General features: G+C 41.6%; 1 protein-coding gene across 7 annotated transcripts in view; it reads right to left on the bottom strand.

Annotated features, from left to right (window-relative positions):
* The window catches only part of LAMA2 (laminin subunit alpha 2), a 390,451-nt gene that overhangs the window by 168,160 nt on the left and 198,429 nt on the right, over positions 1-23,862 (bottom strand). For 4 of the 7 annotated variants that reach the window (XM_079970719.1, XM_079970718.1, XM_079970715.1 and 1 more), the window contains exons 13-16: positions 18,017-18,118; positions 15,310-15,521; positions 5,887-5,998; positions 71-184 (exon numbers count right to left, since the gene is read on the bottom strand). In XM_079970719.1, the coding sequence (XP_079826845.1) occupies positions 71-184; positions 5,887-5,998; positions 15,310-15,521; positions 18,017-18,118 (540 nt within the window). Of the gene's footprint in view, positions 1-70; positions 185-745; positions 800-5,886; positions 5,999-15,309; positions 15,522-18,016; positions 18,119-23,862 lie in introns of all 7 variants that reach the window. The other 3 variants (XM_079970713.1, XM_079970717.1, XM_079970716.1) reach the window with 1 other exon arrangement.

Below are 23,862 nucleotides of genomic sequence, written 5' to 3' on the forward strand. Positions count from 1 at the left end.
GTCCCTAAGGTAGTTAATTCAATTGCGTTGGTATACTGAGCTGATCTCAGCGCTGTCAGTCAGCACTTACCAGGCATTCTCCGGTGATATCATCGCAGGACTCAGCGTGACCAAAACATGTGCACGGCCTGCAGATTCCGCCAATGATGGTGCCATTGACTCGCCTGTGCCTTGGCTGACAAGACTACAGGAGATGAAACATTGAGAATGTATTTTTAAAAATGAAGAAGTAGTGCAGGAGCACATTTGACAAATATAAAGGAGCTTAATATGTCATTCTGCCTCCTCCAAACCCAGCACCGACTTGTTCTATGGCAGAGAATGTTGCACTCAGGCTGTTGCTGTGTGCAAAGGTCTGTATGGTGACCCAATCCAACTGTAGTATTAGAAAAAGGAATAAAACAGTATCTCTCCAACCCCCTTCCCACAAATAATTTCCAGGGAAACACAATTACTGGGAGACAGAGACATAACACATGTTACTGAGCAAAAATAATGGGGCAATTACAAAATCATACAAAGCTTCAATGATGACCTTTCACTGGAGGACATTCAACTTGCCCATATTTGTCTTGTTGGGGTAGGTGGGAAGGCTCTCTGTAACTTGGCACCCCCTTTCCAGGAGTTCTATGCCCCTCAAGGTGTCCCAGTGTTTGAAAACCACCATGATAAGCAATAAAGACCCAAGTGCTAAAACACCTCTCGAAAACCTATGTTCCTGACATGATGTCTGTGAAAAACTGACCTTAACCGAATAGGCAGGTATAAGACTAAAGGAGGCATTAGCTTGCTCTTTCTTCTGAAAAGGTAAGAGAAATGAAGAGTGGAAAGTAAGACAGCTTCACATACCAAGATTTACAGAATGAAAATAGTTAGAAGACAAGTTACTGAAAGAAAGTGGGGAAAGAAGACAAGTGAGAAAAGACAGGATCTTTTATTGACATTGCAAATCATAGCTGAAATACCACGAGTTATATTGGTCAAAGATTAATGAGAAGCAGAAGTCAAGGTAGAAAAGAAAGCATGCACGACAGGCCTAGTGACATGGGAGCTGCCTCCACATTGCTGGGAGTGTGCATGCAAATGCTACATGCCTCTTGCTTAAATTTTTCCCAGACCATAGAGAAATAGAAGCAATAGAGAAAGCCTTTCCCCAGTTTGGTGATACCAGAAACAAGCATCCTGTTTCTGTTCTCTGTTGCTCTGCCACCTCCCCCCTTTATGGTCAATCTTTTCACTTCTTCCCTCAAAGCAGTAAGGGACAGAGGGGATTGGCTCCACCAGTGTGCCCTCATAATCTACATCCTGATGCTTTGCTCTGTTCTCTCTCCCTCTCAGTAAGCAGCAGAGATGGATGGCAGGTGTGCAACACAGCACCTTCTGCGCCACCAGCTAGAACTGCTCATATTACTATGTCATATTCTATACTACTGGCTGGGAAATTGCCCTGCCTACTGTGAGGATGAAAAGCATATGGGGCAAAAAAATGGAAAGTAACTAGTGTGGGTGCCAAAGCCTCAGAAAAAAACACTGACTGGGTGAGAAATGAGCTCTAACCAGGACCCATAATAGGAAGTGGACCACATTGGGTAAATCCGGCATACAAACTAAGGCATTTATAGTTTCAAATGTCGCAAATATGCCAAATAGTACATTTCACAGTCTAAGAAATAAATGATACTCTTAATGTTGTTAGAGCCATAAAATAAGTTTAGGCTTGATAAGAAAGTAAGAATTGCATATATTTGCATAAATTTCAAATTGTTCCTCATCCTTGCCACTTGGCTTCAATATTTCCAGAAATGTTATATCTCTCCATATGTATGTGGGTCCTCATACAAGAAGTTAATTCTTTATACATGTAGTGATAGCTGTCATCTCAGAATGGGTCATCTCAGAATATACTTTTGATATATACTTTTAGCGGTGGTAATTCAGTATACTTTATTTTTATCAATGGGTATTTCTCAGTGGAGGTGACATCTTGTAGGTGTGATTTATCAGCAAAACCCTGACTGTTGTGCTTGCTCTTCAGAATAAAATGCCAGGCAGCAGTCCTAACCTGCCATATATTTTAAAAATCATCGTATGGTTCTGAATTCAAGGGGAAGGGCTATAGCTCTTAAGAACACGTCAGACCAAAGGCCCATCTAGTCCAGCATTCTCTTTTCACAATGGCCAAACAGAGGCCTATGGGAAGCTCACAGGCAGAATCCAAGTGCAACAGCACTCTTCACATGATTCCCAGCAACTGGTGTTCAGGGGCATAACACAGCCATCGTGACTAGTACTTATCTTCATTTGAAGCCTTCCAAGTTGGGGGCCACCACTGCTTTCTATGGGAGCCAGTTCCAGAGTTTAACTATGCACTGTGTGAGGAAGCCATTTTTTTTTTGTCTGCCCTGTTCATTTGCCTTGGCAACATGCATAATCTTATACACCTCTAACAGGCCCCCTCTCGTCTTGTTAAAATACACCCAAAGAGAAGGACATACTGTATTTTTTGCCCTATAGGATGCACTTTTTCCCCTCCAAAAATGAAGGGGAAATGTGTGTGCGTCCTATGGGGCGCATGCAGGCTTTCGCTGAAGCCTGGAGAGCGAGGGGGGTCGGTGCACACCGACTCCTCTCGCTCTCCAGGCTTCAGGAAGCTATCCGCTAGCTGTGGGAGACGCAGCTCTCCCACGGCTAGTGGAGACCTTGCCGGCACCCAGAAGCTCAGCACGCCCCAAGCTTCGGGCTTCGCGCAGCACTCTGCTAGCTGTGGGAGAGCCACGCGAAGTCGTGCGACTCTCCCATGGCTAGCGGATAGCAGCCTGTTCTGGGGGCTGGGGTCGGGGGAAGCTCGGGCTTCCCCCGCCCCAGCCCCGGACCTGGCGGGGGGGAAATAATTTTTTTTCTTTATTTTCCCCCCAAAAAACTAGGTGCGTCCTATGGGCCGGTGCGTCCCATGGGGTGAAAAATACGGTAAATATTTGCTCAACAACAAGCACGGTATGACTAGTTATGTTTTCTTTTGACAAGGGAACTTCCATGGCAGCATGAAAGAAAGCAGCCAAAAGTATTTTAAAGAATTTGTTTATTTATTCCCTTTCTTTTGAACTTCTGTCCTCCCTTGAACAATTCAAAGATTCTTCAGTATCTGCAAGCTTCTCATCTTAATCAAAAGACATGTTGCCATTGAAGGTCAGGCAAGGAAGCAACACCTTATTATCTTGCCCAGTTCAAATTGCAAGCAGGATGCTCTTAAGAAATGCATGCAAGAAATGAATTCAATAAAATCATTATTTCTTCACTGGCATTCTATAAAGGGCACAGAGTAGTTCTGAAGACCAAATGTAAAAATTATTTGTTTGGTAGAAAAGTCCCCGCCTTACAATGAATTGTATGTTATGAAGTATGAAACACTAACATAAAATCCCATATCTCCTCACCTCGAAATAGTGAGCAGGATCAAGTATGGCACATTGGAATTTAGAAGATCAGTCAAGTAGCATCTCAACAGAATAGAATTAAAGCTTGCTTAACTGTCAAGCCCCAGGGAATCATGGGAATGGGAGTGGCTTTTCTTGTTTGGCAGATATTTGGGAATTTTAACAGATGATTTTCAATAGCCTCACAAAAAAAACCCAGGATTCTTTGCTGGAAGCTGGTATAAAAGTGAACAAAAAATTCCAGTTTATGTCCCTATGGGTGGGATTCATCCATTGCACAAGTCTTGTGCAATGCTACTGGTGTGACAGGGGTTTGTCCCTTCTCCTCCCGCAAAGGCCTCCTGAAATTGGCTGAGGATGCAGTCAGGAGAACCCCCAGAACAGTCAGGGAGGGGGAGAGGGAAGCTGCAATGCTTGTGATGACAGGATGATCACCATTGCATGGCACAGAATTCCATCCATTATTTTTCAGTAAGATTGCGCTTTGAAAGGGCTTTCTGAAAACCCAACAATCAGCTGCATGTTGAACCTTGTGAAGTCCCATTCAAATTTGGCACTACTATGTGCAGTGCTTTGCATCGACTTCAATGCATTAGACAATCTGTATGTGGCTTCCATTTTTGTTTATATTTAGTAATTTGTATTTGATTCCAGTTAGAGACTCTACAGAGGGAGCATTTATCTAAGGTTTTCAATACAGGGCAGGATAAACTTTAATTACAAAGAAGGACAGAAGCTGATGAAGGTCAAGGTGGAAACTTCTCAATGCATGAGTCAGAGCTTCAGAAGACAGCCAAGGTAAGCAGTAGATATTTCAATAGTGAGCCAAATTGCTTGGCTGTGGACAAGAAGCCAGGATATGCTTCTCCTCAGATCAAAGGTAGAACAGGATGTGAGAGAACAACAGAAATTAAAAGAACATATTGTTTCATTCTGTCATCTCTCCATGGCATTTGTACATCACAAATGCATTTCAAAAGCTGTCAGGTTTCGTATGACTAGGGAATGCTTTTCAATGATCTTGTTGTTTGTCCTATAATGGGAAGCACATAAAAATAATGCCCTTGGGACAGGCAATAGTGTTGCTGTTTGTTTGTTTTTCAAAGCAGAACATACAAGAGGGTCATCCTTGCCTATGGTGTACAGATTAATTTCTTTCCCCTCACTGTCATTTCTGGTGAAACAAGGTTCTGAACAACTACAAAACCCACAAATTCCTTGTCAGCCTTTATGAGCTGCCTCTTCTTTTCTTTCTATATTATTATTTCTAATAGGAGGAACAAGTGAAAACGTTTACTATGAATCAAGGCTCTAAGTCCTAAATGAAATATATAAAATCATGGCACACATTCAAGGAAAAGAGAGCTGACAAGTCAATGCCTAGAGTGCCTGTATAAATGGCCTATTGTTTATAGTCTTGTGAAACCGAACATCTTTGTGTTTTAAAGTGCTTCCTTAGAGGCATGGTTGTGAAGGATTTTGCATTCCACCGTGAGCAATGCCTCTATGAGTTAGTTAAGCATATGTGCACTTACTTTGAGAATATGCTGATAGCATTTTGGTGAAAGTGCTGAAAATATGGGAATGTTACATTTATAACCTTCAACAAAACTGCACCCTCGAAACCAATGAAGCATGCATCCCAGAGAAAGCGGAATGGGGGAAAGGCAATCACACCAAACTGTAGGGAAAGTGTTGAATATCAGATCAAGCACAAAGATGTCATTTTGCTTTGTAATACTCAAGCATGACACATACTTTGATTGAATGTGTCAAGTTTCTGTAACTATAATGGCTGATAAAGAAGTGATCAAGCCAAGGGGAAACTGTTTATAACAAAATTCTCTCTTATGTGTACATGATACAGAAATTATTGTTTTAAACAGTCACTTAGGAAAGTATCAAAAGCAATGTTTCTTTCTTTGCAAGTGTAAGGGTAAGAAAAGTTCCAAAATGATTTAGTAACTTACTGAAGCAGATTTTGGACAAATAATAGCAGGGAAGTGGGTGGGAGATTTTCAGCAGGAGTGAAAGGATTAAAAATAAATAAATCCCTAACTTGTGCAGTTGTCATAATTTGGCCCGGGGCCACCACGGTTGCTCTGAGTTTTAAACAGAAGAGGGCTTCCCCAATCATGGGATGCAAAAATGAGGCTAGGGGTGATTTAAAAAACACAAGAATGAAGCACAACTGAATGGAAGAAAGGACATTTTCCCCCCGTGCAATTCAAACTAAAATAAAAGGCGGATCTGCAATTCCACACAGATTTACTTGAGATTCACTTAACACGGTGAGGCTTGCTTCCAGTATGCACACATAGGATTGTTTTGTGGGATTGCCAGAAAGAGATGTTACTTGCTGTTTGTCTATCCACTCACTTTCCATGAATTGGTTTGAACATTTCAGACATATCTCTGAAGTGGAGCTGGATCTGTTCAATGAGATACTCACTTCACAGGAGGTACCAGAATATCCTGGAGGACACTGGCAAACCTCCACAGCAGATGCATATTTTTGTCCACTTGAAAAGTGATCAGCTGCTTCCAGGCTGACATCACTCAACCTAGAGTGCAAAAATGAGAGAGAGAAAGAAATATTACTATTTACCTGTGAAAGAAACATCAATCCTGTAATGTTTCCCAGACCAGATAGTGTGGTGGGGGAGTTGTTTGCTAAAATGAGATGGGTCTTTCTACTCACCGCCTCTATCTCTTCTTGCTTGATATCATTCATGTTTAGACTGTGGCAAGCCCACATTAGAAAGCTGTCACAACAAGTGGATCAGCAGCTGGGGGACTGTGCTTAGCTTGCAAGTTATGTATTTTTACTTCCATCGCAGACACACACAGAAGCAGGCTGCTTGTCAAAACCCAGAGCTGAGGAACTGTCACCATGAAATCCTCTTTTCCAACTTTAAAGCACTGAAATCCTTAATTGCATTCACCAAGCATACATGACTTCTTGACTTCTTAACATACTGCATAGATTTATTAATTTCATACATTTTTAGAAAAGCTACCTTTTAGGGCCCAGCCCTCACAAAGTGACTTCCAGATGAAAACACAAGATATATAATCAAAATCTGAATTTAACCATAAATGCCATGAAATATCAATAGGAATAACAATGAAAAAGACAGTGAGGCCAGCTATATTAATGGCAGTATCAACACACATCAGAGCAGCAGCACAATGTCCTTTAGGTATAAGTGGTTCCAAACACCTGCGTCTTTGTAGCCCATTTGAAGGTTGATAACGAAAAGAGGTGAGGCATACCTCAACAGGAACAGTGTTCTGCAAAGGTGGAGCTACTGCCAGGAAGCCCTTATTTTTCTCTCATGCCCATCAACCAGTCAGTTATCAATAGCAGGCCTGCAAAGAGCTTGTCTGAGGCCCGAAGTGGGAGTCTTGTTCATGAGATGTGCCATTGTGGCACCATGTAATATGATGCTACATGTTGGTATGCAATGACACAGGTCCAGATTTTACTACTGAAGCCTTGCAACACATATGGGAAGCCACAAGTATTTCTCCCATGGCCATTAAGTCCCTGGTCGGCTAGGAGGCATGGGGCATTCTTGCCATGACCCCTGCAGAGTCCTGATCAATATTGTTCATTCACTGTTGTTTACATTACTTGGGAGAGAGAACTACATTGCTAAGTTGAAAAAGTGCAAATTTCAAAGAATGACTGTGTTTTGGTTAATACGTTGCTTTGGGATGTGCAATCTAGGTAGGTTTACCTTTAAATGTGAACTGAATCACATTTGTTCCCCCATCTCTATCTGTAATGTTCTACTTTGGAACTTTACAATGACTACCACTAGGGCCGCTTTGCACTTTTCTGTGCTTTTGTTATGTGGTTATTAGGACTGTTCTGTGACAGTGGATAAGAATTTCCCGGGGGTGGGGTGGGGGTGCGGAATCAATCGTTTTCATCTTTCTGATTTTGTTTTTATGTTGAAATCTCATTGTGGAGCTGCATTGAAAGTAAGGGGAAACAAATCTAGCAAAGTACTAGTAAGATTCTTAAAGGCAAAGAGTAAATCAAAAAAATTTAAAGCCTATTATAAACACAACAAAATTTGCCAGTGGTCTTATTATCCCATTTGCCTATTGAACCACAGATTGTCTCTTCCAGTGCTATGTGATATAATTTGGAACAATGAGAAACTGTTACACACAGAACATTTCACTCAGTATTATTCCACATTTGTATTCACTGAACAGTTCCAATTTTCATTAGGTTCTGCTATTTGGTAAATGGTATTTTAATGTGTTTAACAGTTTTTACTCATTGAAAAAAACAACCAGCAGTGCAATTTTTCCCCACTTCAATGTAGTAATTTCTTTTCCTCTGTGCCATGCTGAAGACATTAAAGTACATAATGTTGGCAGTAATGGGACACAGGATCTTGGAGACACTTGAGAAATTTGAGTTTCCAGACCAAATATTTAATATGACTGCTAGTGTGGCAGACACTGTTGACTTGCAAATGCAAACAAGATTAAAAGAGATGCAGCATTTGGAGCAATAGCTGCAGAGTTTACGATCTGCTATTATATTAATTGTTGTAGCTTGAGATTAAAAGAAAAAAGAAATCACCGCCCCCATATAATGCTGCTGGGAAGCCTCTGGGTTGCACGGTTTGCATTTCACGCAACATTATTCCACAGTTGTATTCTCCGACTAGCTTTCATGATGTACTGAAATCTGAATATTGGCTACATGTGTACTGGCCTATTGCACTTCTTCGTTCCATATGGGGCTTAAGTCATCTTTGCTGCAGCTTTTCATGAAAGCGCCTGGAAGTTTATTGTTCCAGTCACTACTGGACTGCTACCGAGCCAGGAAATATGCAGGTCACAGAAAAAGCACGGTGGCAATAAGAGTAGGGCACCTTCTTTTCTACCCCTGTAACAGCTCTAACAATATTGGTTTGCTTACTTAATACACCATCTTTGCAGATTTCCAGTATACTTTATGAAGAAGTAGTTATCTGCCATAGTGATTGTAGCTAGGATGCTCCAAGGAGGAGATAGATGTGAACATCTGCTACAGCACTTCCATGTTGATAGTGCAACAAGAAATATGAAGGAATGCCAAGCCAATTGCCCATACTGAGTTGGGAACTCCTTTCTTTTTTTATATCCTGCCATCTGCTTTGGCATATTACTAGCCCTGTGCAGGCACTTGGAGTGGGTAGCAGTGAATACACAAAGGGCTGTGTGTATTCTGTGCTTGCTGTTTCCACACCAATGTCATGTATTAGAGTCCCTGTCTGTGCAGGGGTCTACATGCATACATCTTGATGTGCAGGCTCTGGAGCAACTTGAACACTGTCTGTGCCAGCTGGTGAGGAAAAGAGAGATGGGAGAGACCAGAAAATCTATCTGCACATTTATCTCCACCTGGCAGCCCTACTCACCTTGAGGCCCATGAGCTTCCTCAGGACTGGGAAGGGAAGAGAAACACCAGCTGCACCTTCTTGCTACCCCACTTTTATTTTGCTCTGTTCCTGCTATGGATAAGGGATGGGAATTTCTTGCTGTGGGTGCTTGTGTGCAACAAGGGTGAGAGCCTGGATGGTTTGCAGAGAGGGGTGAATGATCTTAAGTTACTCAAAAGCCACAGAGTGAGAGTTTACTGGCAAGGAATGTGGCCCTCTTTGTGTGAGACACAGAGAGGGAGGGAATGGACTGCCGTAAGTGAAAAATGATGTGGGAATTGTTGCTAAAACCACTGGTTGTTTAATCTGTATCAGTCTGTTGGAATGTACAGTGGTACCTCAGGTTAAGTACTTAATTCGTTCCGGAGGTCCATACTTAACCTGAAACTGTTCTTAACCTGAAGCACCACTTTACCTAATGGGGCCTCCTGCTGCTGCCATGCCGCCAGAGCACGATTTCTGTTCTCATCCTGAAGCAAAGTTCTTAACCTGAAGCACTATTTCCGGGTTGGCGGAGTCTGTAACCTGAAGCGTATGTAACCTGAAGCGTATGTAACCTGAGGTACCACTGTATTGTTTGTTTTTACCTGGGTATTTGTTTAATTGGATTAAATATTAAATTGGTTAAATATTAACTTTAGCAGTTTTGCTTGTTTACCTTATCATACAATTGTTAAGTTGTAATTGTTGTCTGTTGTTTTTCTCTGTTTATTCTTTCACTTTCTTTTACTTTGAAGAGCGGGCTATAAATATTGTAAAAAAATAAATACATAGGCTCCAATTGCATGGGCTACACTGAAAAAATGGAGGGTAAAGATCTGGTCTATGGAACCTACATGTGTCAGGATATATGCAAACAGAAGGTGCCTCAAGGCTGGAGGGGAAGTCAGCAGGCATGATCCTACTTTCCTCCATCTATTTATCTGTATCTGCTTCAAACCTTCTGCACAGGGCTGCAATGTATAATAGATCCACAGTGTGTATGGTTCATTCTACAGATGTAAACAGGGAGATGTGGAGGACTTGCAGTGCACAGCTGAATAAAGGAAAGACACAAAATGGGGAAAGGGGGAAATGCTTCACTTCCAATCTGTACATATGTCATAATAGCCTGCCAAAATCCTGCAACTTTTTATACCACAAATTTCCCACTCTATTTTTGTCTTGCTGTCACTGTGCAAGAGTGCTCCTCCATGTGGCAATGATCGTATAACATTGGGGAAGCTTTGTAGAAAAACTATGGTGTCTCCATGGTCCAGTATAAATCCATCACTAATGCACTACTATTGCATCAGTGGTTCCTTTTTAGTAAACCATTTAGAGGTTCTTTTTACAATCAAGTGGTTCAGAAACTGTGAGCCCTGGATGACCTACTCCCTGCTTTGCAGGCATTTTCCCACCTCACCTGGGAGAACAGGGCTCTGACTGACTCCAGCTGCAGAAGCTGAGGCAGCTGATCAAACACTTGGGCTGGGGTATTGTTTAGGAGTTTTTGTTGCACGAGCAATTATTGCTGCTATTGATATTTTTTATTATTTTTAAAAATATTATATCTTTATTTTAGATTATAGTATGATTTACATGGCGATCGTTCAGTCTGATTGTGTATTTTTTGATGTTTTATTTATTTATTGTTTATGACTCTTTTTGTTATGTTGTAATTATGTTTTCTTTTTCATGTTGTGAGCTGCCTTGGGCATAGTTTGGACTGTGGAAAGGCGGCATACAAATTAAATTATCTATGTACAGTGGTGGTAATAATAATAATAATAATAATAATAATAATAATAATAATTTATTATTTGTACCCCGCCCATCTGGCTGGGTTTCCCCAGCCACTCTGGGCGGCTTCCATAAAAACCAAAAATACACTAAAATATCACAGATTAAAAACTTCCCTGAACAGGGCTGCCTTAAGATGTCTTCTGAATGTCAGGTAGATATTTATCGCTTTGACATCTGATAGGAGGGCGTTCCACAGGGCAGGCGCCACTACCGAGAAGGCCCTCTGCCTGGTTCCCTGTAGCTTTGCTTCTCGTAATGAGGGAACCGCCAGAAGGCCTTCGGCGCTTGACCTCGGGTTACATACGCTTCAGGGTACAGACGCTTCAGGTTACAGACGCCACTAACCCAGAAATAGTACTTCGGGTTAAGAACTTTGCTTCAGGATGAGAACAGAAATCGTGCGGCGGCAGCAGGAGCCTCATTAGCTAAACTGGTGCTTCAGGTTAAGAACAGTTTCAGGTTAAGAACGGACCTCCGGAACGAATTAAATACTTAACCCGAGGTACCACTGTATGTAAATAGAAATAAACATTGCAAATTAAGCCCACAAAATAAGCCCAGGCTGGAGATCCTCCTCTAAAGCTGTGATGCTATTGCTGCATAGGGCAAGAAGGGCATTCCAGACAGTATTTCTCACCATATGTGCAACTATAACAAAGGGGAAGGTGTAAGAGCAGTGAAACCACTCATTGCAACTCTTTGGGCAACGTCAGGTAGTATTCCAAGGATTCTTCAAGTCTTGCACTGCTTAGAATCATAGAATCATAGAATCATAGAATCATAGAGTTGGAAGAGACCACAAGGGCCATCGAGTCCAACCCCCTGCCAAGCAGGAAACACCATCAGAGCACTCCTGACATATGGTTGTCAAGCCTCTGCTTAAAGACCTCCAAAGAAGGAGACTCCACCACACTCCTTGGCAGCAAATTCCACTGTCGAACAGCTCTTACTGTCAGGAAGTTCTTCCTAATGTTTAGGTGGAATCTTCTTTCTTGTAGTTTGGATCCATTGCTCCGTGTCCGCTTCTCTGGAGCAGCAGAAAACAACATTTCTCCCTCCTCTATGTGACATCCTTTTATATATTTGAACATGGCTATCATATCACCCCTTAACCTCCTCTTCTCCAGGCTAAACATGCCCAGCTCCCTTAGCCGTTCCTCATAAGGCATCGTTTCCAGGCCTTTGACCATTTTGGTTGCCCTCCTCTGGACACGTTCCAGTTTGTCAGTGTCCTTCTTGAACTGTGGTGCCCAGAACTGGACACAGTACTCCAGGTGAGGTCTGACCAGAGCAGAATACAGTGGCACTATTACTTCCCTTGATCTAGATGCTATACTCCTATTGATGCAGCCCAGAATTGCATTGGCTTTTTTAGCTGCGCGTCACACTGTTGGCTCATGTCAAGTTTGTGGTCAACCAAGACTCCTAGATCCTTTTCACATGTACTGCTCTCAGGCCAGGTGTCACCCATCTTGTATTTGTGCCTCTTATTTTTTTTGCCCAAGTGCAATACTTTACATTTCTCCCTGTTAAAATTCATCTTGTTTGTTTTGGCCCAGTTCTCTAATCTGTCAAGGTCATTTTGAAGTGTGATCCTGTCCTCTGGGGTGTTAGCCACCCCTCCCAGTTTGGTGTCATCTGCAAATTTGATCAGGATGCCCTTGAGTCCATCATCCAAGTCGTTGATAAAGATGTTGAATAAGACTGGGCCCAAGACAGAACCCTGTGGCACCCCACTAGTCACTCTTCTCCAGGATGAAGAGGAACCATTGATGAGCACCCTTTGGGTTCGGTCAGTCAGCCAGTTACAAATCCACTGAGTGGTAGCATAGTCAAGACCACATTTTACCAGCTTCTTTACAGGAATATCATGGGGCACCTTGTCAAATGCCTTGCTGAAATCAAGGTAGGCTACATCCACTGCGTTCCCTTCATCTACCAGGCTTGTAATACTGTCAAAAAACGAGATCCAGTTCGTCTGACATGACTTATTTTTCAGAAATCCATGCTGACTATTGGTGATCACGGCATTCCTTTCTAGGTGCTCACAGACTGTTTGCTTAATGATCTGCTCCAGAATCTTCCCTGGTATTGATGTCAGACTGACTGGGCGGTAATTATTTGGGTCCTCTCTTTTCCCCTTTTTGAAAATAGGGACAACATTTGCCCTCCTCCAGTCTGCCGGGTCTTCACCTGTTCTCCAGGAATTCTCAAAGATGACTGCCAGTGGTTCTGAGATCACATCTGCCAGTTCTTTTAATACTCTTGGATGCAGTTCATCTGGACCTGGAGACTTTAATACATCTAAACTAGCCAAGTATTCTTGTACTATCTCCTTAGTTATTCTGGGCTGTGTTTCCTCTGCTGAATCATTTGCTCCAAATTCTTCAGGTCGGGCATTGTTTTCTTTATCGGAGAAGACTGAGGCAAAGAAGGCATTGAGGAGTTCAGCCCTTTCTGTGTCCCCTGTTTGCATTTCACCATCTTCTCCTCTGAGTGACCCCACGGTTTCTTTGTTCTTCCTTTTGCTACGAACATACCCATAAAAGCCTTTTTTGTTGCTTTTAACCTCTCTAGCAAGCCTGAGTTCATTCTGTGCTTTAGCTTTTCTGACTTTGTGTCTACACGTGCTGGCTATTTGTTTGAATTCCTCTTTGGTGGTTTCCCCCCTTTTCCATTTTTTGTACACATCCTTTTTTAATCTTAACTCAGTTAAAAGTTCTTTAGATAGCCACCCTGGCTTCTTTAGGCACCTTCCATGTTTCCGTCTCATTGGTATTGCCTGAAGTTGTGCTTTTACTATCTCCCTCTTAACAAACTCCCAGCCATCATGAACTCCCTTTCCTTTTAGTATTACTGTCCATGGGATCTCACCCAGCACTTCCCTAAGTTTTATGAAGTCGGCTTTCTTAAAGTCAAGAAATTGAGTCCTAGTATGCTTGGCTGCTCCTTTCCGCTGTATAGTAAACTTCAGAAGAGCATGATCACTTGCACCTAATGATCCTTCCACTTCTACCCCACTAACCAGGTCATCAACATTGATTAGGACCAGATCTAAAATGGCTGTTCCTCTTGTTGCTTCTCCCACTTTCTGGACAATGAAGTTGTCTGCAAGGCCAGTGAGGAATCTGTTTGACCTTATGCTCTTGGCTGAGATTGACAGCCAACAAATATCCGGGTAATTGAAGTCCCCCATTACTACTATCTCCCTTCCTTTTGCATGCTTGGCCATCTGTTCCAGGAAGGCATCATCTATGTCCTCCGTTTGGCTTGAGGATCTATAGTAAACTCCCACAATGAGGTCACTGTTATTCTTCTCTCCCTTAATTTTGACCCAAATGCTCTCACTTTGGCTTTGTGGTTCTAAATCTTGGATCTCTTCACAGGTATACACATCCCTGACATATAACGCCACTCCTCATCCTTTCTTGTCTGGTCTGTTTCTCTGAAATAGATTGTATCCCTCCATTATTACATTCCAATCATGGGACTTATCCCACCAGGTTTCAGTGATGCCTATTATGTCATATTTAGTTTGCTGTACCAAGAGCTCAAGCTCATCTTGTTTATTTCCCATGCTTTGCACATTAGTGTACAGACATTGAAGTCCATTAATCATTCCCCCGTGTCTCTTATTTAAGGATTTTTTTCTCCCACCACTAGGTCTGCGTGCTGTTTGCTCCATTTGGTCTATGACATTTGGATGATCATCTTCATCAATTGACAGACTCCTACCTTCAGGAGCACTGTCTCCCTCCCCCAGATTAGTCAGTTTAAAGCCCTCCTGATGAGGGTTCTGAGATTTTTGGCAAAAACATTCCTCCCAACCGTTGTGAGATGCAGCCCATCGCTTGCCAGAAGTCCATCTTGGGTTTGTCAGTTTGGGATGATTTGCCTTGCATGAGATTTCAAGCTGGCTGTATTTACAGGCTTATAGCTTACAGCTAGTTAAGGAATAAGGTCAAGAGGTAGAACAGGTCTGAAGCTGCATTATTTCTGAGGAGGAATTTGAAAGATAAGGAAGAGTTCAAACAGCGTAAGTGTTTGAAAAGCAAGTTCCAGGTACAAAAGAAAAAACGTGGAGCACAGGCTGAGCTGACAGAGATCAAAGACCTTGAGATGACTCAAGGTTGAAGAGATGCAGCAGTTAAAGACTCAGGTGGGGTGAACAAAGAAACAGAACAAACAACGGCTGTGTAAAGTCAAGGAGACATGAAATGGTAAGGAAACTGTATTCAGAATGAAAGATTGCCAGATCCTAGCTTTAGCATATTTAGGATGTTAGGTTTAGCACGTTTAGTACAGTGGGCTGTCCTAGCAGTAGGGGTTTTTGACACAGGTGAGTGCATCACAACAGAATGGGCAAGTACAGTAGTGAAAGGAAGCATGATCCAAAAGTTTCATAGAATCCCCCGAGGGTCATCTAGTCCCAGTAATGCAAGAATCTCAACTAAATCAGAAGGGGAAATAGGGAGGATTCAGAATAAACCAAAGTTTATTGGGGCTCTTAATAAAATAGAAATCTGTGTCCAAGCTCAATTGTTTTCCAGCTTAATTAAATGAAAATGCTGCTGGGGGAAATGATGATCAACCTGCTTAATAGAACTGCAGACAGAACAAAATGCTGTTTCAATGATTACCTGTAGATGGCATTCATCCCATAGCTGTATGTGGCTCTTATAAGGAGACTCTTTATATTTGCCAACACAGACATGAATTCCCTTTTGCTGACCGGATAGTCAGTGCCATGCAGCAGAAATAAGTCGTGCTTCAACAACACTTCTTCAGTGTGCTCTTCAAACGGGTTCAAGTGAATTCCCTCCTGCGACGTGCTGATTCTCAAGCCACTTCCCTAGTAATTATTATAAATGTTAAGGATGAAAACATTTTAAAGAAGTGACACACAATGCTACATATTTATAGAGCACAGCACTTTGGCATATGCTACAAGGCAATTTTCATACACGTGATGCACTCTCCGGAATTTGATATTTTCACTGGTGTGGAAATCTGGATAATGGTGGAACAAGGTAATGCATGCAAAATTTTGATAATATGTTGGTAACTGATGTCACAGCTGTGCATTTTCATGGGGAAAAATTCTAGAATTATGCTGCCCATTATCAACTTTACAATAGAAATAAATGCAGCAATAAAATAGTGCAACCTGCCTACACAGTGCATATTCCAGTCAGCTTAATTATTCTATTTAGACTACGATCCTAAACAACTTATCCAGAAGAATTTTTCACTGGAAAAAAATGGGCCCTTTTTTGTAATTATATTTCTTCATAATTACATCGCTGCTCTGCGCTCCTTTGGGATGAACTTAATCATGAAATAAATTCATGGCAAGTCTTTGAGCATCATCCTACACACTACTAATGGTACCTAAGGATGCCTAGCTCTGCACTAGATTACATCTCTTGCGATATTTATTACCATTGAGTTAAGCCAAAGGTGGGAAAGCAGTGGCCATAGCTGTTCTGAACAGTGTGTCAGTCTCTCTTGGGGTCTGCCCTCCCTGATTTGGTGGCAGTCCAAACGGGGTTGCAAAAATGCTGTCCTCTGGAGCCACAGCTTCAAGAGGCAGTTGAATGGGGAGATAGTGTTGCCAGCATCAAAGGAGATTCGAATGCTCCCTCCACCTCCCCTTTCAGCCACTGCTTAAAGCTTCATGAAGGGTTATATCACTCTGAGGGGCAATGGTTCCATTGGGAGCTACCAACTCAAGGTGTAGAGAACCTGGAAGCTGCAGCTCCCAAAGGAATCATAGTACTGTATCATAGAGTTGGAAGGGATCCCAAGGGTCTTCTAGTCCAGCTCCCTGCAATGCAGGAATCTAAGGAGCATCCTCTTATTTGCTGCTGCTGCTTAGCTGTTTCCCCAATCAGCTTGACCGGAAGGCAGAGGGGGAGGGGAAGAGATCTTGCCGGACAAGAATTTCAAGCGCCCTTCCTGACAATCCCATTCTACTGCTCAGATGATCCAGAAACAGATGACTGGCACTATACAGTGGGCTGTGTGTGTGTGTGTGTGTGTGTGTGTGTGTGTGATGCTCAATGTGTGATTGTGTTTGCATGTTAAAGGTGTGTGGTTACGTTACTATGGTGTGCAATGTGTATGTTATATTAAATCATGTCCTCCCTCAAAAAGGGCACGTGTTGCGGTGAGATCTGGAGACTGACCTTGGTTTTGGGGGGCCTTTGGATAGCCACAACACCCGAGTGGTAGGTCCCTTGATGCTGGGTTTCAGTCTGGCCAATGGGGCGCAGACTAAATGGATTGAGGGACCTATATATATATACCCATGCACGTGACCCAGAGCTTCCTCTTTTGGCTCGTGCATCAGAACACCCGCCCACCTCTCCCTAATTTTAGGGCCTTTTGCGATTGACCTTGCTATACCGTTGTGTGTTGTCTGTCGTTGGGACAGGGGCATGGCTGGAATTTCCCCATTTTTGTTTCGCCTGCCGCATAGCAATTCGTCACAACTTGTAAGGTTGTGGATAGGCACTGGTTCATGTGATAGGGATGGGAGAACGGTCTCGCCATCCCTATGTGAAGAGTATTCGTTAAAGGAATCCAGGGACTCAACTTGGTTTGGCCAACCCCTGAAAAGGGGTTGCACCTGTGCCTGAGTCCATGGGAGCATCTGGGTAGTGAATAAAGTCTGTTCACAGGCTTTTCACCTTCCTCAGGTGTTCATCCTTGGCTGACTTATGATAGAGCTCTGGGTCAGCACTACCTGCAAGGGTGTAGGGAGCTAGCCGAATCAGAGCCTATGCAACCACTCACTTTTCTGTAATCAATAAAGTTGTGGCCTAAATTCTGCCAAAAACCAAAACTAAAATTTGAGTCAAATGTGTCTTTATTTAGGAGGGAGGTTTCTGGGTCTGAACACGCAAACACATATTTGATTTGTGTGAATTGTGGGTGAGTGTGAACAGTGTTCCCTCAGTTGGTTGGTCTCTCTCTCTCTTGGCCCTGGTCATTTTGGGGTATGTGGCTTTCAATTCCTTTCTCCAAAGAAATGCAGCCCTTGAGAGGGTGGGAGGGAAAGTTCCCTGCCTCTTTGGCTTTTAGTCTTCATCACCCCAAACAAAAACTAAGGATAAGCAGCTTCATTTCCATATATCCATCCTGTTGCTCTTTGACTCATCCCCCTTTCTTCTCCTTCACTGCTTGTCTTCCTCACCAACGAAATATAGATTGGAATGTAAGCATCTTAGGGAAGGGTCTTATTGCTAGCTTCTTCTTTTAGCCATAGGAGGTCTGCTGACTGTGTGCCACTAGCAACCCATCCTTTCAATGAGCGTTTCAAGAGACGGGGAAGCAATACTCTACCTCTATGATGACATCAGACTGCAGCATTGCTTCTGCAGCATCCTCTTCCCCTGTGAGGTCATATGAAATGGTAAATTTCAGATGTCCTCCAGCAGCTGTTATCTGCGGTAAAGAAGAATGATGCTGATTACATAGCAGAAAACATGCCTTTAACCATTTTGAACTACTCTTTTCCAATTACAGCGCTTTCAAGGAAAGGACTTCTTGTATGGAGAAAGGACATGTGGATGATAGAGAGCCCCAAGGAAAAATCATTACAAACTGTTCATTTCCTGTACATGACTCTCTCTCCTCCCACCTCCAGTACTCCAAATAAGCAATTCTGATAGAAGTGCTTTCAGACACTTCTAAAGGCTGGGAACTAAGCATATATGTTCTTTTTCTTTCTAAAGTGCTTGATATAAATAAAGTTGGTGGTTTTTGAAAAAATAAAATAAAAGCCATAACGTTTTTGACTCGTTTTTCTTATTGAAAAACCCTAATGCGCAAGATATAATATTTGGACGATACTAAATTGCTGGAGGAATCAGGGATGCATGTCCCTCTTTTATCCTGTCCGCTTCCCACCCTCTCCAATTCCCAGGTTCAAGGCTCAAACAGAGGGACTCCATGTCCAATCAGCCTGGAGAACTAGGCTGCAAATACTGGATGTGTCTTGCGAAGTATAACCTAAAACAGAGGGGATCTGTCCTCAGGAAGTAAAAGCAAATCCAATTAGGAGGAATGCCACAATCTTGTTCTCCTACAGGCATATCTCTCTGAACACTGCCTTTTCCTTTACATTTGTTTGCTGCCTCAAAACAATGTGAGGCAAATAACCTCAAGGCATATTTTGACCCCAGAATGAATTTTCTTTTTAGACTTTTTGTTAACGTTTTTAAAGATACTGATCCCAGCATTCCAGAAAATAGCTGGCAAACTAGACTTTTCTTCTTTTTTGAAACAGCATCAAAAGCAAATCACAAATGACAGTATTCAGAACAAATACAGAAGTTTGGAAGAATAAGGTAAGCCAGTCTATATATTCAGGTATAACAAAGAATCTCTCTCTCCTTTAGATCCCTCCTCCCCACATCTCTCATTCTCATCCATATTATTGAAGAGAATTATGTGGATATTCTTTGAGGCTGTTCATAGGGAATTATGTGCTGTCTTCCATCATCATTTGTTATACAGGAGTTTCCCCCCTCCTTGCGCAAGTGTGTCTGAATGCATGAAGCCAATGTTGTGCTTTCTAAAGAAACATAAATGAGGTTTGTAGAGAGCAGGTACACTTTCTGTGGACCACATTCTGTATGTTACAGATGGTTGATAAATAGTAACAGAAATCATATCAATAAATTATATCAAATTTTATTTTATTTTTTAAAAAAACATGTTTGGGTTCTTTAGGCACCCACAGTGGACTCAGCTAGATTGGTAAAGAAAAAGTGTTTTACTGTATATGCATTGTATATGTGATATAAGACTGAGACACCAGATGGCGCTGTGGAGTCCTGTCCTTCCCAACCGGATTTACCTGTATGAGTTTATAACGTGTTTAACTGAACCACTTTTTTGATGTGTCTAGATCCAATCTGAGATTACAGTTACCAATATTTAAAGTTTCCCTCCAACACAGCAGAAAACAAAAAACAACACAAACACCACCAGTACGATTTCCTGAGCAGTAATTTCATTTCAATGGGGCTTCTGCAGAACATCCTGGTGGATTATGTCTCCCAACCATATATAGAAGGAATTATTTTTTGGGACTCTCTTTAAAAATGTTACAAATACCAGTAGCGAATATATAACCCCCTGTGCTCTTTGCTCCTGGCACTTAAGTAGCAAAATTCAAATATCACAATGGATTTTTGGCTTAATTTTTGACTTTCTCAAAGAAAATGCAATAATTGAAAAAGGCAATAAGAAATCATTGTGTTAAAATTGATGCATTCTGCAATACTTCTCAAGACTCATGCACAAAGCTTTCCATTAACTATAATAAAAATAACTGGTTCCCCACTTCATCTCTCTAGTCTTATGATTCTGACATTTCTTCAGTGATACACAGGGCCTGCTTCATCATGAAGCATTACTGTAGATTGCATAGGGTACCCAATTTGGGAGGGGAGAAGCATTTTCAACCCCTCGCCCTCATTCACTGATCAAGTCCCACCCAATGTAAGTTTTTCACCACAAAATGAAGCACCAACATGCTAGTGTCACATACAACTGAGGCCTGTATGAAGGAAATGAAAATTCAAACATTGGTCCTTGTGTATATGTTGCCAGTTTGGATGCACACTCTTCAGTGGCAACTACAGGCTAGTATGTTTTCAGTATGTGTGGGCTGTTTTTTTAGTCTCCAGGAGCAGACATTAAGAAAATAACATGGTCCATGCCTACCCCCCCCCTTTGTGCCAGGTGTAAGGGAGGAACAAGAGAAAAAGCAGAATTATCTATGGAAATAAAGGAACCAATTTTGCACATCACTAGATTTGGTTGAAGAATCCAGACTTAGTGATGGTTCTGGGAGATGCTAGGACAATAAATCTAAATAAGAAGGCAAGATTGAATCCCATCAGTTATGGGCATCTCAATCTATTTTTCCAAACTAGTACCTTCTAATTCTGTTTTCTTTCCAACCTACCTTTACAATGTTCAGTTTCATTTTGGCAATCCCACATATTCTCCCTAACCATGGACAGGCCACAAAATAAGGGGTGTCAACATTTGTCTGCCCTCCACAATTCATTCCATTTCTTTGATACTGTTAGACCATACTGAGACAAAATGATTGAAAGATGGCCTTGGAGTTATGAATTGTCCTATTAAACTCCCCCCCCCCCCCACGGTTTTATAAGCATTCATTGCAATATATCTTTAATGACTCAGCACTAGAAGTTTCAGGCAACCTTTTTTAAAAAAATTAATAATCAAGGAACGATGTATATTAAAAATGTGTCTAATGCCACATATCTCAGGGCACAGTAGGCAGGACAAATCCCCCACCCCAAATGGCAATCTTAGTGTTCAACAGCCTGCCAGTCTAACGCAAGACTGTCTGGCACCCGTGACAATGTACCAATACTGAATGGAGAACAAGCCACCTTAACAGATGGGCAGTAAGTATGTTTGTGCCTCCTGTGGGTTACAGGATGCACAGACGGAGTGTCTGAACATCTGTTTGCTTTGATTTACATGCTTATGTTTTAAGGAAATGCTCCGTCATTAATCCAGCCCAGGGTTGGATTACAGTTTTTTGAAATAACAAATGCTAGGTGGGAAGTCATAAGGAGAATTTCATATGTGTCCGTTGCATTTAGGGGAAAGGGCAAAAAGAGAGACGTTGAAATGAATTCTAATGAAGCTCTTACCCTGGATACAGAGTATGTAGGTCTTATCATTTTAATATAAATTCTCAGTTACTATTATATATTTTAGTTCTGCTGAAGTTCTGTTTGTTAAGAAAGGAATGAGTTTAAAAAGAACTCGCTATCTTTGATAAGACCTTCGTCCAGAGTTTGCATTGGTATAATAGATAAAAGGAAAGTGGCATTTCCCTTTGCTCTGTTTGAATAAGTATATAGAACAAAGGCATTTTTAAAATAAAAAAAGTTTTGCTCTCTGTAAATATTTTCCATGTTGATGTGATATTCATTTTGTTGCACAGCAAATCCCATAACCATTCCTCAGTGTCAGATTTAGACATTTTTGCACCTAAAGCAAATAGTGAAAACCCCTTCTCCCCCTGCAATGAACTGCAACATATCAAGCTGGGATAGTCATTTCCATTGGGTAGCTTTGAGAATTCCCCCAAAATAAGTCTTCTGAAGCCAACATATGACTATAGTCTTATAAAGGATGGTTACTTAAGCTAGTAACCATGTACAGGCATGCACACAAATTTTCTTTAAGAAAAAGCTGGTGCCACCTGTTCCTCTTTTTAGAGAGTTATCCTTTATATTTGGCGGGGGGGGGGGTCAATCTACATTCAGGTGAAATTGCTGTTTCGTAGATAAGGTAGCAAAACAACCCAACAAAGCTAAAATAAATGTACCCCAAAATAGAAGAGTAGCAAAACTACCAAATGACTTTATTTTCCCATAGAAACATCATGTGCCTATAGCGTCACATAGGAATGCCATTTCTAGACATTAATTCCCCATTTTCCGATATAATATGTAATGGTCTCTGAAACTTGTTCTATAATTATCCCAGGTGGAAATTATTTAAACACCATATATACACACACTGTATATTATGGGGGCAATGGGAAGGCCTGAATTAGCCCTTGGAAATCACCCAGTCTGGCAAAAAATAATGCTGACAGCTGTGACAGTGTTGCAGAATATGCCAGGTTTTCCCCATTGAAGGGTTATTAAAAATCTACTAAGTGCTTCATCAGAATTATAAATATTATCCAAACCTCTAGCTCATCCTGAAAGTAGAAAAATTGAAAAAGACAAGCTCACCAGCTGCTGAGTAGATTCCCCCCCCCCAGTAGCAATTGCTTTGCTGTTACTAAACTATATAATTCAATAATTAGAAGTCAGTGAAATAGATCAGGGAGGTATATGGTTGCGGGGAAACACTAACTTTTTCATCTTATAATTGATAAGGGAAAACATGAAGGTGAATGTTGAACCTATTTTATTGTCCACAAAGATAGGGTTTAATTGGTTCATGCTACTGTCTCCTCAGCAGAAATCCAAATGGGCACAGCAAGTAGCCTTAGCATTGACCATTTAGCAATGCTGACTGTCTTAAAATGGAAGCGGCTTCATAATCGGACTGAATAAATGCTCACAGATTACTCATACTTGAGTAATTATTTTTTAAAACCATCAGCAGGGCAAACAGAAGGCTCAGACCTTTGTGGAAGCCTTGCCATCTGCCTTGAAAAGAATCCCTGATCCCTAATGCTCTATGCCTGTGTGTGTGTGTGTGTGTGTGTGTGTGTGTGTGTGTGTGTGTAGAGAGAGAGAGAGAGAGTGGGGAAAATACCCTGCCAGTCCAAGAAGCCTCGAATAAAATTTAAGATATTAACCAATGCTAAAGAAAGAGGTGGATTTGCCCTGCCAGACCTTAAACTATATTATGAATCAGCTGCTTTTTGCTGGCTGAGAGAATGGCTGCTTCTTGAAAACACTGACGTGTTGGATTTAGAAGGTTTTAATAATGTATTTGGTTGGCATGGTATGATAAGGTAAAAGCATATAAAGCGTTTAAAAATCACATTGTTAGAAAAGCATTGTTTAATGTTTGGATAAGATATAAGGATTTGTTAGAAAAGAAAACCCCAAGATGGTTGTCACCAATGGAAGCGAAGGCTCAGAAAAAACTCAATATGGAGGCCAAATGGCCGAAATTTTGGGAAATTTTGGAACAAGATGGAGACAGAATAAAATTGCAGTTTTGAAAAATTGAAAAATAAAGTGCGAGATTGGCTTCATTATTACCAAATAATGGAGGCATATAATTCGGACAAAAAAGTTGGCTTCCAGGTGGAAAAATCAAAATTGGAAACAGAATTGTTTGATCCAAAAACTAAGCATTTGTCAAAAATGTATAACTTGTTGCTGAGATGGAACACTCAGGATGAAATGGTGAAATCAGTTATGATTAAATGGGCACAAGATGTTGGACATAACATAATGATGGCTGACTGGGAATAGTTATGGACCACAGGTATGAAATTTACGGTATGTAATGCCCTAAGAGAAAACTTAATGAAAATGATTTACAGGTGGTACATGACACCAGTCAAGCTTGCAAAAATTTACCATTTGCCCAGTGGCATAGCGGGGGGGGGGTGCAGGGGGGGCCGGCCGCACCGGGCGCAACATCTGGGGGTTAGG

Source organism: Podarcis cretensis (genome assembly GCF_951804945.1).
Source record: "Podarcis cretensis genome assembly, chromosome: 3".
NCBI classification, from domain to species: Eukaryota; Metazoa; Chordata; class Lepidosauria; order Squamata; family Lacertidae; genus Podarcis; species Podarcis cretensis.